Consider the following 15,582-nt stretch of genomic DNA (forward strand, 5'->3'; position numbering starts at 1 on the left):
AACGCCTTTCAGAGTAACAATGCTGCAGATCTTCCAAAGCCCCAGCAGAACAAACATGACACGGTCATGACATGCCTGCCTTGGCAGGGTCAGGGAATGGCCATCCCCTTCTAAGCAGAGATTCCTGGAGCCTGGCCATAGGAATGTGTTCCTCCCGCCCATGGTGACCCCTACAGTGAATGGGGCTGGGAAGATGGGCCAGATGCTCCTGGAGGAAACTGTGCAGAGCCATCCCAGGAGCTCCCATTTCCCTCTCCCCACTCCAGAACTCATGAGAAGGGTGTTTGGTGGTTAGGTTTTGCTTTGCTTATAGGCAAAACAACATGGAATTCTCTCTCCTCTCCAGTTACATTTCAAGGTGAGGTGAAGGAAACTACAGTCATGGCAGTTCTTCCTTAACACACAGTTGTTTAGTCTCACAGCAAGAGTAGAGGAGGGGTTTTAGATGAGGCACCCAAGGTCTGGGGAAGGGAAATCATTTGCCCATAGACACCCTGAACTCAGGCTTTAAATCTGGTGATCTCTCTCTCACACACACACACACACACTCACACACACACACACACACACACACACACACACACACACACCTAGTGGGGACTTAACCTTTCATAAGCTCTGAATATGTCATTCTGTTACATTGTAAGGCACAATAGATAGGTAGATAGATAGATAGATAGATAGATAGATGTGTGTGTGTGTGTGTGTGTGTGTGTGTGTGTGTGTGTGTGTGTGTGTCCTGGCATCCTAGCACAGATCCTTTAGTGATTTCTGGGGCTATTCTAGGGATATTAGAAGCATCATTGATTCTATTACTTGGTCTTTGTTGTCAGTCTCTGACACAGGTCCTTTTGTCCTGTGGAATTTTCCCGGTGACCCAAGCATCTTTGGTCCTACCAAAGTGATTCATGGTGGGCTCATAGATGAAGCCTGGTCACCAGAATGACTTTCATCCCTGGCCACCCCACCACCCCACCACCAATCCTCTGGACAGAGCAAAGGGGCTGGATATTGACTTAATAACTGGTCAGGCCTGCATGCAAAATGCCTACACTGTGGGGTTCTGAATGATCCCTGGTTGGTAAATAAGAACATGTCTGTATGCCAGGATGGTGACACACCTGCAACTTCATGGGCACAGCAGGTCCTGTGCTTGGAATCCTTCCAAACCTCCCCTCAGTGTCCCTTCAACAGACTGCTCGCTTTTGCCTTTAAGATAACTTGGGTAATAACAAGTAAACTTTTCACTGTGAGCTAGACTACCCAACACCTGACCCCAAGAAAGCAGTCACGGTGCCTGTGATGGCAGCCACTGCTTGGCAATGGAACCTGAAGTGGGGGGAGACCAATCTTGTGAGGCTGACCCCTAACTTGTGAAGTTTGTGCTAACTGCAGTTATCACCAGAATTGAACTGACTTTGTAGGACACAAATGGTGGTGTCAGAGAATTGCTTACATGCTGGGGAGTAGGGGTGGTGGGGGGTGGCAGGGGAAGCCCACATGCTGGCTCATACTGTGTTCTGTGTTGAGTAGAGAGAAAAAGGAAAACAGTTTGGTTTTGCTCTGTATACGTGAAAAGTAATAAAATAAAATTTAAAAAGACTAGCAGTACCTAACACTCATTGAAGAGTCTACATGCATGATCTTACTGTGTACATCATGCTCTTTTTTTTCAATGTGGAAACTGAGGCCCAATGAGGGGAAAAAAATCACTGCTGGAATTCATAAGTTCAATGGTGTCAAAGCCAAGATTTCAACCTCTGGCTCCACAGTCTGCGTTTTGAACTAGTGTTTTAGTCCATTGCTAGCCAATCCCCATTCAGGCAAGAGCATCATCTATTACCTTTTCCATACTTGGGCTCGCTCACACCCAGGGCCTGGACGGTGGATAGTCCTATAGTGGCTAGGTTGATGCAGCTAACAGCTTGCTGCTTATCCCTGGTCTGAGCTCCAAAGATCAGGAGTTTGTCGAAGCGATCGCTGGGCACCGAACAGAAGAAACAGGAATGTCCTAGCCAATCCTCTCCTTTTACATATGGGGAAACTGAGGCCCCAAGAACAGTGAGAAACCAGAAGCAATGTGTGGATTTCCAACTCTGCCACCAGCTCCTCATGGGCCTCGCATTGAAACTCTTTCTAGATTCCCTTCAGTACACTGCCTTTCCAAGCCTCTGATTCTCAATGATTTCACCAGTTCAGCCAGATCACGCATCTGCAGAACTGAGGCTTAAATCTTTTCCCTCAGCTCCTTACACAGACAGCCTCCCTCTTTTCCAGACTCCAGGATGGCTTGCCCACCTCCAAAAGGGTCTCAAGGATACCGGCCCCCCACCCACCCACCTCCCAGGACCATCCATCCAGGACTCTGGACAGCTCCCTGGTCTTGGAGATCTCTGCCTGACAAAGCACTGCTCAGCAGTCATTGAGGACAAGCCCCAGTGCCTCAGGCCCTTGGATCCCCACAATCTTCAACTCAAAAATCCTTTTTCTATCACCCAGGCTTTCCAGAAACTCAGCACCGTCAGCAAAACCTTTGAATAGGTCGAACCTGAGTTTCAACCCTCCCTCGACCACCCACTAGCTGTGTGGCTTTGGGAAAGTTGCTCAACCTTTCGGTGTTTCCATGGCCACATTTGCAGAACAGGTATTGGATGAGTTCTCCGTAGATGGAGGCTTTTCAAATACCTGACATGCAGGAGGCACCGGGCAGGCAGAGAGCTGTTATACCTCCCTGTCACACATCAGGAAATGTAACATAGTCATCGGTACTGGATGACCTGTCCAAGAACCTTCTGAGCCTTCACCCTGCCCTGGGCACGTGGCTTTGCCTCCTTCCCCCTCTGGTTCCTGAGACTGGCACAGCACCCACAGTGACCAGACAAATAACAGACCAATAACCACGCATCTTAGGTTTCCTGAGGACAGGATCTCTGTGGAGTCTGTCTCCAAACACTGCTCAATAAACACCTGAGGATCTGTCTCAGGGATTCTTTGTCTTGAAATCTCAGGACAAAAGCTGTCTTTCTGAATGGATTTCCCCCATGCTGCCCATGCAGGTGACCACCAGGGACACTAGTGAGCGCCTAAAACTGTACCTGTGACAGGATAAAGCAAAGGAGAAGTCCGCCCCTGGATTAGCTCAACACACATTTCTGTACATGGTTGATCTAGCCTGCTATCCCCAATCCTACCATCCAGGCACCCAGTTGAGGTCCCACAGTACAGATGGCATCGGGGAACACGTCTATAGATTCCTGAGTCTATAGATGGGGAGGCTGAGACCCACAGTGGGACGAGAGCCTGCTTGGGTCCCCAAGGAGACCATGGCAAGCAGCAAATGCCTGCTGTGGGAAACCTAGACACACCCAAGGTCCTCATCTGATTCTCAAAGCCACCATCTCTCCATGGGGATAGAGACTGTGCATTGCCTGCCTCCCCAAGTTGGCAGCAAACCAAGCCTGACCTGTTCTGATTAGCACACCCTCTTAAGAAGGGTTTTACAGCCAGGCTCTGGTGGCTCATGCCTCTAATCCTAGCTACTCAGGAGGCTGAAATATGAGGATTAAGGTTCAAAGCCAGCCTTGGCAAAAAGGTCTGTAGAACTCATTTGTCCAATTAACTAGTTAAAAAAAAAAAAGCTGGAAATGAAGGTGTGGTTCAAGTAGTAGGGTGCCAGCCTTGAGTTAAAAAAAAAAAAAAAAAAAACAAGTGGAAGCATGGGGGCTGAATTCAAACCCCAGTACCAGAAAGGAAGGAAGGAAAGAAGGGAGGGAGGGAGGGAAGGAGGGAGGGAGGGTAGGGGAAGGAGACAGAGGAGGAAAGGAGAAAAAAGAAAAGAAGGATGATAGTTCCGCTTCTGCCACATGAGGGGTTTGCAAAGTAAGAATCTAAGTCAAAGAAACTTGCTCCAGGCCTAGTGTCACCGCGTCTGGCTGGCGATCTATTCAGTCAAGTTACTGAATGTCTCCAGGCCTCTGTTTCCTCTTCTGAAACTGATGCCAAAGGCTGATACCCTCTTGACAGAGTTGTGGGGAGAATTAATGAGATGCCATGGAGGAATGCCCTGCCCAGGGCCCGGCACACTATAAACACTCAATAAACCCCTTGTCCTTCCTCCAGCCTGAGAAGTCCTGCCTCTGCACGCTCTCAGGAGACATTAAATCTCCCTAGAAAGAACAAGTGCTCTTCTCTCCACCCAGGGTCTGGCCTTGATTCCAAGAAGTCTTGCTAATAAGGAAGAAGCTTTGCCTGCCAATGTTTGTGATGCATAAGGACCCCAAAAAGATCATTTTCCCCAAAGAACAGAGGTGCCTCGGATCTGTTCTTCCCCACAGGACTAAAAAACCGGTTCTCCATGACCCCAGGCCTCAGCCTAGAGCCTGACCCAACCCAGTTGTGGCACTCAGACTTCTCCATTTCCTCCTTTCCAGCCCTCTGTTCTGGGCTGTGAATCCTGCAGCTCAAAGAACCCGAGGAATGAGTGGGTTTCACTGCTGTAAGCCTAAGAAGAGACTCTTGGAGATTTAGATCGGGACAGCAACAGTACTGGGCTTGGTAATGCATACCTGTAATCCCAGCAATCCACACAGCAATGTGAAGCAAGAGCATCACAAGTTTGGGGCCCAGTGTGAGCCAATAAAGACCCCTCCCCCATGTAAGAAAAATAAAAGGCATCAAGGGCTGCTTGATGCTGCTTGGGCTTAAGCTTGGGAAAATCAGAGAAGGATTCCTAGAGGCAGTGTGTTTCCCCCTGGGCACTTGCAAGTCCTTTTAGGAGGATGGAGATGAGAACTGACCAACTACCCTGAAGATGAAGTGCACATGGCTAGAAAGGAAAGACCCTTCGAGCAGCAGTGAGAACAGAAGCCACCGGAGAGTCCTGCCAGGGGCTGTGTAGGGCTGCTGCCTAGAATCCCAGAGCAATTCTCAGTTGTGACGTCACACAAGTCGGGGGCCCAGTCCAGCCCTGCTGCTTACTGCCCATCCATGAGGTCACCGGGCAAACCTTTCATCTCTCCAGTATCAGGGGCCTTGTCTTTTCAATGGAAAGAATTAACCCTGACCACCCTACAGTTGTATCATTGAGACACATGGGGGTGAGAGTGCCTAGCACAATGCCAGCTCAAAGTACAGAACCAACATTTGCCATGCAATTAGAAACTTGGCAAATAACTATTAGACATGTTGAGTTCTGTACTGAGTGCACAAAACTTACCCTAGGGAACCCTTTTACCCCCACCTCCTCAGTTCCCCCTAATGGGGGTAAACTAGAAGAGCAACTCACCCAAACAGCACTCTTTGTTCCAGAATACAGCAATCTCCACACTTTTTTTGCCAGTCCTAGAGCTTGAACTCAGGGCCTGAGCACTGTCCCTGGCTTCTTTCTGCTCAAGGATAGCACTCTACTACTTGAGCCACAGTGCCACTTCTGGCTTTTTCTGTGTATGTGGTGCTGAGGAACCGAACCCAGGACTTCATGCATGCTAGGCAAGCACTCTACCACTAAGACACATTCCCAGCCCCAACCCTGCACATTTGTAAAGAATGAGTTCTGTATGATCACCAGGAATGAGACTAACATGGTAGGGGTGGGAGGGGTGGAAGGGATGAGGGGGAACATCAGCTTGTAGACCTTAGGCCTCCTTAGAACTTAGAGGCCAACCTAGATCCCACCAAGAAGAATCGGACATACCACCAAGAAATACTTGCAAAAAGAAAAGCAGTCCTTTATTGCAGGAACAGATACCGTACAAACAAGCTTGTTTTGCCAGACAATCCCTTCTTGCACTTCCGTGCTCAAAAGGAGGTGGAGAAAAGCTAGAGGGCAAAGAACACACAGAACCCCAAACTGGAAGACAGAAGGACCCTCTTCAGCAGGTTGCTTGCTGCAGCAGGGACTGAAGTTTGCTTTTCCAGCCTCCCTGGGCAGTTCCTTGCTCAGCCAGGGCAAGCCAAGGGGGTGGCAAGGGATATTTCTCCCATGCTGGGCATTCAGATATCTCTCTTGCTGGAAGAAACCAGTTTGCCATCTGAAGACTCTACTACATGGACACGGAAATTGCTGCTGCTGCTCCCACCGCCAGCACCACCTCCCAGGGAGGCTAAAGAAACAAGAAATCATCTTTAGCATTTGGGGCAGCCATCCTTTTGTCTCCCCAAAAGTACCACAACCTGGGCCAAGTTGTGGGAAAATTAGACTCTTGGAGAATGGCCACTGGCCAATCCTGCCAGAGCTACCAGGAGGTCTGGTGTTGAATGACTCATCAGAGATGAGTGACAGGGATGGCAGGTATGCCCGGCAGTGAGCAATAAGGCTGAGTTTTTAATCTGCACATGATCGAGAGTAATTGTGGGCATCTGACCATGCATGATGCAGGCGGGACCTAGGAGACTGACAGTTCCAGGACAAAGCCTAATTAGCCTAGAGCATTCTTAGGAAATCTCCAATCTCAGCCCCACAGGGGCCAAATAGAGAATCCTACTGGAATCATTCCACATCCCAGTTCCATGTTTGGTCTCTTTCTTCTTCCTATTCCAGTGGCTTCAACAGCACCATTCCCCACCCCCCACCAGAAGAAATTGAAGCCTCCCTACCTTCCTTGAGGCCAATGCCAGCCATCCTAAAACAGAAGAGGCAACAGACGTTAAGTAAAAGGGGCAAAGAGCTCTAGTATCATTAAGAGATATTCTGATGAAAAAAGCTCAGGGACAGCACCCAGACTCTGAGCTCAAGCCCCAAGAGCAGTGCACACATGCACTTGCACATGCATACACACACGCATACACACACAGGCACACACAAAGAAGGGATGCTCGGATGGATGCTAAGCACTCCTTCCCAGCCCCACCACAAGCCACCCTCGACTGTTCCAAGTGCTGAGACCTTCTGACGGCCCATTGGTCCAGCCCCTCTCAAACAGACACTCTAATCTACAGATAACACTCTCTATCCATCTCTTGCAGAGAAGGGAGGAGCATTAAATCTCCTTAGTGCTCATTAGTCCAACCTCTGTCATTTACAAGGGAAACATAAATCCAGAGAGGGGAAATGACTTGCCCAAGGCAACCTCCAAAGATCCAAGGGCCAGGTCGAGACCCCTTACTCCTTGCTCAACTCTTTTCACCGTAAGATGCAAGGGTTTGGGGACCTTCTTTTGTTTCTTTCAGATGATCCAGCCACAAGCAGCCCCACCCCCCAATCCCGCCAAGCCCAGGCTCTTACTTGGCATCCTGGCCCTCCAGCAGGCTACGGTAGGTGGCGATCTCCTGCTCCAGCCGTGTCTTGATGTCCAGCAGCATCTTGTACTCCTGGTTCTGAGCCTCCATCTCACAGCGCAGCTCACTCAGCTGGGCCTCCAGGCCACTGATGAGCCCTTGGATCTGTTGCAGCTGCGTGGCGTAGCGGCACTCAATCTCCGCCAGCGAGTTCTCTAGCCCAGCTTTCTGATGGAATAAAACATATTCATAGATCCATCGTGCTAGAAAGGAATCCATCCGTGAAGGGCCTGGGATGGGGAGCGTAGAAACCTTAAGGGTTCGCCAAACCAGTGAAGATGGAAGCATCTGTTACTAGAGAGGACCAAGGGCACCATACCATGCTGAGTTGGGACTGCAACTCGATCTCCAGCCCCTGCATGGTGCGTCTCAGGTCTGTGATCTCCGTCTTGCTGGTCTGGATCATTTCTGTATTGGAGGCCACCTCCTTATTCAGCTCCTCTGTCTGTAGGTCACACACCAGGGACAATGAGCCCTTGTAGGTCCCTCCTCAGAGACCTTGGGAGTGGGGAGCTGGGGCAGGGCAGGGCAGGACTGGAAGGTCAGACTCACCTTGCTGAAGAACCAGGCTTCCGCATCCTTGCGGTTCTTCTCTGCGATGGCCTCATACTGCTCTCTCATCTCAGCCAACATGCGGGTCAGGTCCACGCCCGGTGCAGCATCCATCTCCACGTTGACCTGGCCAGCCAGCTGGTTGCTGAACTCCTTCATCTCCTGCAAGGTGGGGAAGCCCATTTAGAAAGGGAGGGCAGAAGAAGAGTCAAGACACATCCCTCAGCTCCATGGAGAGAGCCCCTCTCCCCTCCCCCAAGATCACAGGGTCCTTCTGTGAGCTAATAAATCAATCCAAGGCCGTTCCCTCCTGGCCTGGCCTTGGATCTGAATCATCAGAAGACCGTGCCCCTTCCTGACCACAGAGACCTCGGTTGGTTTAAGGTAGGAGGGGACAGTATTTCTGAGCCACCACCCAGTTGCAGCCCAGCTCCCTCACCTCCTCATGGTTCTTCTTCAGGTAGGCCAGCTCCTCGTTCAGGCTCTCGATCTGCATCTCCAGGTCGGTCCTGGCCAGGGTCAGCTCGTCCAGCACCCTGCGCAGCCCGTTGATGTCGGCCTCCACACTCTGGCGCAGGGCCAGCTCGTTCTCATACCTGGGAAGACAAAAGGAACCTAGTGTCAGGAAAGGGGAAGTGTCGGGAAAAGGAAGGGTGAATAATGGAGTACATGTGGTGGGGGGGGATGTCTTTGCAGGAAGGGAAGACAGCAGTGGAACGCACTTGAGCCTGAAGTCATCTGCAGCCAGCCTGGCGTTGTCGATCTCCAGGATGACCCGGGAGTTGTCAATGGTGGCAGCCAGGATCTACCATAGACAAGGATTTGTGTCTGAGCCCAGCTGTTCTGTGCTGGACTCAAGGTCCCCCTGAATGGCCACCTCCCCCTCTGACACCACCAATAGAAACCTATAAAGTCCCTGGGGCCCATGGTCCAGCCTCACCTCCAGCATCCATTTACTTGCTCTGGTCCATGCCACCCTTCCTGCATCACCTCAGGGAGTGGAATTGGGAGGAGGGAATATTACCAGGGTTGCCCTAGATTAGGGTGTGGTCAGTTCTGGGGATAGCCTTCTTCAGATGGACACATGATCAGCCTCAGCCTCCTGGTACCCAGCTCAGGGTAGCAGCCTCCTGCACACCTTGACATGAGCCTTGGCTCTACAGAACATTCTAGCAAGTAGGAAGCTCTAGGAGAGTGGCTAAGTAAGGTATTTTACAGATATGTACACAGTCTGAGTGGGTGGGAGAGAAAATGGGGGATGGGGGAAAAACCTATATGCTGAGTCCCCCACAGTGCTCCTAGCACGGAAAACATCCTTAGGAGATGAGACAGGCAAGAGATGTCGGCATTGACAGTGTGTGAGGCCACACCCTTCCCCCATTCTTGCCAAGAAGGCAAGGGACCCCTTCATGCAGAACCCTTAGAGTATTGGGAGACAGAGAGGCTGAGCTAGTCTGCCCCTACCTGTGTCCTAGCAGTCCTAACCAGGTTCCCCAAACCCCTCCCTCCCTCCCTTTGCACTGCCAAGCAAGACAGGTGTGTACCCAGAGTTTACCCAAGTACATAGGACACCGTCATGACTGGGGCAAGAAGGGATTTCCTGAGGCCGCATTAACACTGCCATTAGAGACAGGTGCGGGGTGCCAGCCACTTGCCCACACCCCGTTCCCTTGACATCTGCGAACTTACTTTATCCCGGATCTCCTCCATGGTCTTGAAGTAGTGGCTGTAGTCACGTTCCGGACTGGCCGGGCTCTGCTTCTGGTACCAGTCCCGGATCTTCACCTCCAGCTCGGTGTTGGCCTGCTCCAGGGCACGGACTTTATCCAGGTAGGAGGCCAGGCGGTCATTGAGGTTTTGCATGGTGATCTTCTCATTACCAGAGAGGAGACCGCCATCGCCACCACCGAAATCACCAAAGCCACCTCCAAAACCCCCACCAAAGCCACCACCAAAGCCACCACCTAAACCCCCACCAAAACCCCCACCAGCCCCACCACCAAAGCCACAGCTCAGGCCGCCCCCGTAGCCACCACCAGAGCTGGAGGAAACAAACCTGGCAGAAGAAGCTGAGATACTGCGGCCTCCGCCTCCCCCGTACAGACTTCCTCCGCCAAAACTGCCTCCCCCAGCCCGGAGGGAGCCCCCTCGAGTAGAACCACCCCCGAAGGTGGAGGAAGAAGTTTGCAGAAATGTGGTAGCCATGGCCAGGCCAGCCGGAGATAGCTTAGCAAGCAGGAGAGACGCTTTTTGGAGTTGCAGAGCTATTCTGAAACCAGACAGCAGCTGCAGAGGACCCCAGCCGGGGACTCTTTATATATCCTTCTGAGGGGGTGTTGTGGGGCCTGTCTCCTCCCCCAGAGCCAAGCCAACTCTTCTACCTGCCCGACAAACACAGCTGCCTCCACACCTCCACGTGGTTCATGTAGAGGTTTTTTTTTCTTTTCTTTTCTTTTCTTTTTTTTTAAGGCAACAAAAGAGATGATTCAGAATTAATGGTGTTTTGCTCTGGGCCATGGTTTTAACACTTCGATTACAGGTTCGTCCCTCCACTCCAGAAGAACACAGAGAACAAACAGTCTCGCCACAGCATAGTTCCTATGGCTTCTGCCTGGCCCGGGACTCTAATGAGACCCATTCTGCCCCAAGCCAAATTCCACAGGCCCCCCAGCCCATGAACCACACCCTAAGGCGTACAGCCCTCTGCTCTCCGTTCCTCAATGGCGTCTGTCTGTTCTCTGCTCATAGCTCCCCACCCACCCCACACACACACAAGTCTCGGGACGTAAGGAGAATAGAGATCTTAAGACAGGGAGGCAGAGCCCATGGGGACATGCTGACAGGACAGGGGGCTTGGGGGGCCATGAGTCAGGCTCCACCCAGGTGCCCAGGAGGATCCAGGGCCATCCCTTCCCTGACCATGCTGTGAATCTCCTCTGGCCTCTCACCATTCCACCATCACCCCACCTGCCGAATCTGAAAGCCCCTTCCCAGTTTTCTAGTTTCCTTCAGCCTCTAGCCCCATGGTCCTAGCTAGCTGGCAAAAGCCCAGGACAGCTTGGGGCTGACAAGGAGCTGATGGATCGACTTGCCACCTGCCAACTGCACATGTCACTGAATCTTTGCTTACTCCCGGGACACGTTGGGACAAACCTCTGCAGATAAGGCTGGAGCAAGTTCCAAGAAGCCCCTGCCTTCTCCAGCAAGAGGCAAGTCGCTACTTAGCAGAATCGCATTAACCCCAGTTTGTCCCCTGGAGGCCTGCAGGCTGGGGAGAGGCTGAGCCAAGAGGCTCTGCTTGTGTTGTGGGGAGGAGAGAGGGAGCACTCCCCGCCCAGCTACAACCCAGCCCAGCACAGGCAGGTGGAAGGCACCAGAGCTCGTGGACCAAGGCAGCCCTCTCCCACAGAAGAAGGCTAGGCCAGAGAGGGCAGTGGCACTTGCAGGAAAACCCTTGCCTCTGCCACCAGCTCAGGAACCCCACTTCCTGAGACATTAACCACTGTGGGCAGTGCTGCTTGGGTGAGCCTCAGCCCAAAGCCAGAGCGTGGAGAGGTGAGCAAGACTGATGAGTGAGGGAGGACGGAGGAGGGGTCTTGGCCCAGGGCTGCATCCACAGAACAGCAGCAGACAGTACTCTGGAACTCTTCAGGCCTCGCTTTAAAGCCTGCCTCTATCAACAACGTATGTAAGAATGTATAGGTAGGGCTGGGGATATGGCCTAGTGGCAAGACAGCTTGCCTCGTATACATGAGGCCCTGGGTTCAATTCCCCAGCACCACATATACAGAAAATGTCCAGAAGTGGCACTGTGGCTCAAGTGGCAGAGTGCTAGCCTTGAGCAAAAGGAAGCCAGGGACAGTGCTCAGGCCCGGAGTTCAAGGCCCAGGACTGGCCAAAAAAAAAAAAAAAAAATGTATAGGTAGATATAGGTAGATCCCTTGCTAAGGCTCAGTGTCCTTGGGGCACGGGGAACTCTCAGCTCTCGCTTCTACAGGAAGCTCTGAGATCTGAATCCCAAAATCTGTCTCCTCGTGACATCTGAATGGGGGGGCGGGGATTGTGGACTGCAAACACTCTGGAAAGGCTCTATCCTTGGACTTAAACTTTAGCATTTTCTTATTGCTTAGCAGCAATCATTGACCACAGCCAGATCCAAATGGGCAATCAGGTGGTTCTTGTATGTGTGTGCACGCGCGTGCACGCGCACTACTCCTGGGACAAGAATTCAGGGCCTAGGCACTGTCCCTGAGCTCTCTTTTCTCAAGGTTAGCACTCTACCTCTTGAGCCACCACTCCACATGGTTAATTGAAGGTAAGAGTCTCAGGGACCTTCCTGCCTGGTCCAGCTTCCAGCCACAATCCTCAGGTGTCAGCCTCCTAAGTAGCTAGGATTACAGGAGTGAGCCACCCGCTCCCAGCTATCCATAATAACAGAATCCCCTACTTCCATCACACACTTTATGACTTACAAAGGACTTTTGTATCTACTGTCCTCTCAAATCCTGTCACACAAATGGTGATCCTGTCCATGTTTCAGAATGAATAAAGCAGGGAAATTTCAAAGAGGCAAAGTTGATTTCATGCAAGACAGTGCAGCTACACAGGGGCACTGGCAGGACTCTTACCAAAAAAAGTAGTCTTTTCCACTAAACAGAAGTGTATGTGGGATTATGTACTGATACTGCCTGGAATTACTTGCTTTGTTTGCTTCAACGGTAACTATTGTCTGTACTGCTTGTCACCAGCTAGCCATGTTAAGGAGATTAATCTTGTGTTGAAGAAGTTAAAGGGAATGCTAGTGGGTGCTTTCCACTGACCTCATCCATCTCCTCCAGCCATCCCACTCCCAGCGAGCCATGGTGGCCCCCTTTCTAATCTTGGTAATCAACTGTGGTTAGATGCTGAGCCTAACTCCTCGACAGGAGAGACAGTTTGGATTGAGATGAAAACCTAGCAAACTGTCCTACACGGTGTGCCTGCCAAGCTCTGGATAGAGTAATGGCATTGCACTCTTTTGCACAAAAGTAAATTGCCTTGACAAGACCTCCTGTTAGCACTGTGTGTCTATTCATTTCTGACACCAGAGAGCTGTGCATTTCTAACTCTCTCCCCGCCTTCAAGCAGGACACAAGAAAGGGAGTTCTTCCCTCCAAATTCCTGCTGGACTCTGAGCTGGGCTGGAGGGAAAACCCTAGTCCTGGGTAGGTGAAATGGGCTCTTCCTTGCCTAGCTCCCCAGCAAGCCAGGCAGCACCCAAGTGCAGAGCACAGTGTAGCATTGTCTCATAGGTGGAAGGATATTGTCTTTCCCTCTGAAAGAAAAATAACCAGACCTAGATCAGCCAGAGCTCATTAAAGCCTCTGCAGACATGGCGGCCCCAGCAATTAACACAACTGAACAATCACTCGTCCATCACTCCAGGGTAAGGGAGGGCTGGACCCCAGCCAGATCTCTTCCTGCACCCTCACTTTCCTCCAGAAACCCTTACAGTAGCTTTCTGTCCACTCCCTGATCCAGGCTAGGAGCAGCCGCCTGCCTGTTATTAGCTGCCCTGGTCACAAATACAAATTCCTTGACTGTAGTCTAGACCCCTACTGTGAGCTCCAGATCTGGGACAGCCTTACAAGAACTGAGCTCTGGCTCCAGAGAGTGTCAGTTTCTGTCCTTTGCCCAGTGTAGCCAGACAAATATCTCTGGCATCTCTGGCATGGGGCTGGACTTCCTTGAGATGGGGCGGGTCTTCCTTGAGATGGGGCCCTTGAAGCCCAGTGGAAAGAGCCTGGGTGAGTTCCTTCTCTGCTTGTGACTCACCCCCTTGATGCCAGATTATTCCTAATTGTCATTAGAGCTAGTAACACTGACCCCCAGCCCCAGGGCCCATGATGAGAGTTTACTGACACATAGGTAAGGAAATCCCCACAAATGTTAGATCCCACTCACACTTCCCCTGCCCTCCAAAGAGATAACAAGGACAGGGCACACCAATATGAGCCCCTAGCGATTCAACTTCAAGCCCCTTCTTTCCCATTGACCTGGTGGACAGCTTCACGGTAATGATGTCTCCTCTCTCTGAGCCTCCATCTACCAATCAGAAAAGTGGAAATAACATCCAGCCTGGTGCAGAGATACCACAAGATGACTGACCAGGAAGGCTTTGTACAAGGAGCAGCCACGGTGGTGCAGCAACGGTGATGGGAAGAGCCACTTCCCACATACACTCTGGAACCCTCAGGTTCTTCTCAGACACAGCTTCCAGGCTAAAACAGAAATGTGTCACCGCCCTTCACACACAAAGAAAGGCTTCATTCCCCACACCCAGGCCTGTGACCCAGTCACCTGCCACACCTGTGTGTATATAGGACCAGACCCCACCCTCAGCCACATTTTAGGGGCCCCTGCAGCAGAGGAGAGGTTTCAGCTGTGGCAGTAAAGGCTTTCACGAGCAGGGACAGAACCTCTGAGCAATCTGAGCCTAGGAGTAAAATCTGGTATCTGCCACTAGTTCGCAAATCTTCCTGGGAAGCCAGGGAAGGGAGGGGGTGGTGGGAAAGTGAGGCGTCTCTGAGTCCTACAGAAGAAAGCAGGAAGTAGCACCTCCTTCAAGATCTGGACACAGGACAGCCCCTGCTCAATGGTATCCCAGACATCAGCAGGAGAATGTGAATCAGGACTCACTCCCCCCCCCCAACCCCCCATGGCTCCAAGAGGCTTAGCCTGAGCCCTCAGCCAAGCAAAGGTCCCTGGTTTATGAGCCTCCTTTATCTTGAATTGGCCTCAGCTCTTCCAGGCTAAGCTGTAAATCACAGAGGCAGGACTAAACTATAAACCACAAGGGCAGGACTGTCCCCACCCAGGGACAAATTTGTACCAGGAAGCTGGGACTTCATTCCTTTGCTAGCTAGCCTAGGGCAGCCCAGAACAAGCCAGGTTGGGGGAGTCAGCCCAGGAGGTCTGGGTCACAGCTGGGTCACATTCCAGGCTCTGGGCCCAGGTACAGGCTAGTGGGTATAATGGGCTTTTTTTTTTTTTTCCAGGACCACCTAGGAATGGATGAAGGTGTTAATGCATGCCCCAAGACACACACCAACAAGGACACACTCTCTAGTCTTGGATTACACAGTGGAATGACACTGAAGTCCAGGTTTGGTTAAGGTGGAGAAATCTACCAGACTCTGGTACTGAGCCTTCCTATGGAGGAAGCCTTGCCCAAATGTCAACTCAGCAGCCGGGCTGGCAGTATGGGCTGTGGATCAGGAAACTTGTTCTGGTTGTCATGTAATTGCTATGTGGCCTTGGACATGTCCTGAACCTCCTTGACTCTGTTCCCTACTCTATAAAAGGCAGCTTGTACTACCTTTCAGTTGTTTTCATTAAATGGCACATAGATGATATTCAATATATAATCTGCACACACGCACACACACACGCGCACACACACCAGTGAGCAAGGAAATGTGAAGGATGGAAAACTCCATCTAGAAAGTTTCACACCCCATTTTGCCATGAGCAGTTACATAGGCAAGGCCCCCTCTCTCACCTCTCAAAACCTTAGTTTACCTCTCTGCAAAATGGGTGCCGCGCAAAGTATCGAAACTGTAAGGAACAAGTTAGATCAATGAAGACCTGGTACAAATAGAAGTTACTACAGCTTCCCTCTCCTGAGACAAAATGAACTCAGGTCCCAATAAAACCTCAACAGGGCCAGGGCCTGATCCATCTCTCCATGGATAACAAATAAACCAAACAACTTCC

The 15,582-nt window shown here is 51.3% G+C and overlaps 1 protein-coding gene across 2 annotated transcripts; it reads right to left on the reverse strand.

Moving 5' to 3' along the window:
• Positions 1 to 5,705: 5,705 nt before the first annotated feature.
• On the reverse strand, positions 5,706 to 10,102 carry Krt15 (keratin 15). Of its 2 annotated transcripts, XM_048365312.1 has the most exons (9): positions 9,825 to 10,102; positions 9,517 to 9,752; positions 8,550 to 8,632; positions 8,267 to 8,423; positions 7,828 to 7,989; positions 7,595 to 7,720; positions 7,223 to 7,443; positions 6,595 to 6,620; positions 5,706 to 6,101 (listed from the first exon to the last, which is right to left on the reverse strand). In XM_048365312.1, the coding sequence occupies exons 1-9, from the start codon at positions 10,030 to 10,032 to the stop codon at positions 5,992 to 5,994; spliced, it is 1,329 nt and encodes a 442-aa protein (XP_048221269.1). In that variant the 5' UTR covers positions 10,033 to 10,102; the 3' UTR covers positions 5,706 to 5,991. The 2 variants fall into 2 exon arrangements, with proteins under 2 accessions (XP_048221269.1, XP_048221268.1); XM_048365311.1 differs by having other exon boundaries at positions 9,517 to 10,102.
• Between the last annotated feature and the right edge of the window lie 5,480 nt (positions 10,103 to 15,582).

The sequence above is a fragment of the Perognathus longimembris genome, chromosome 17 (genome assembly GCF_023159225.1).
Source record: "Perognathus longimembris pacificus isolate PPM17 chromosome 17, ASM2315922v1, whole genome shotgun sequence".
In the NCBI taxonomy this organism is placed as follows: domain Eukaryota; kingdom Metazoa; phylum Chordata; class Mammalia; order Rodentia; family Heteromyidae; genus Perognathus; species Perognathus longimembris.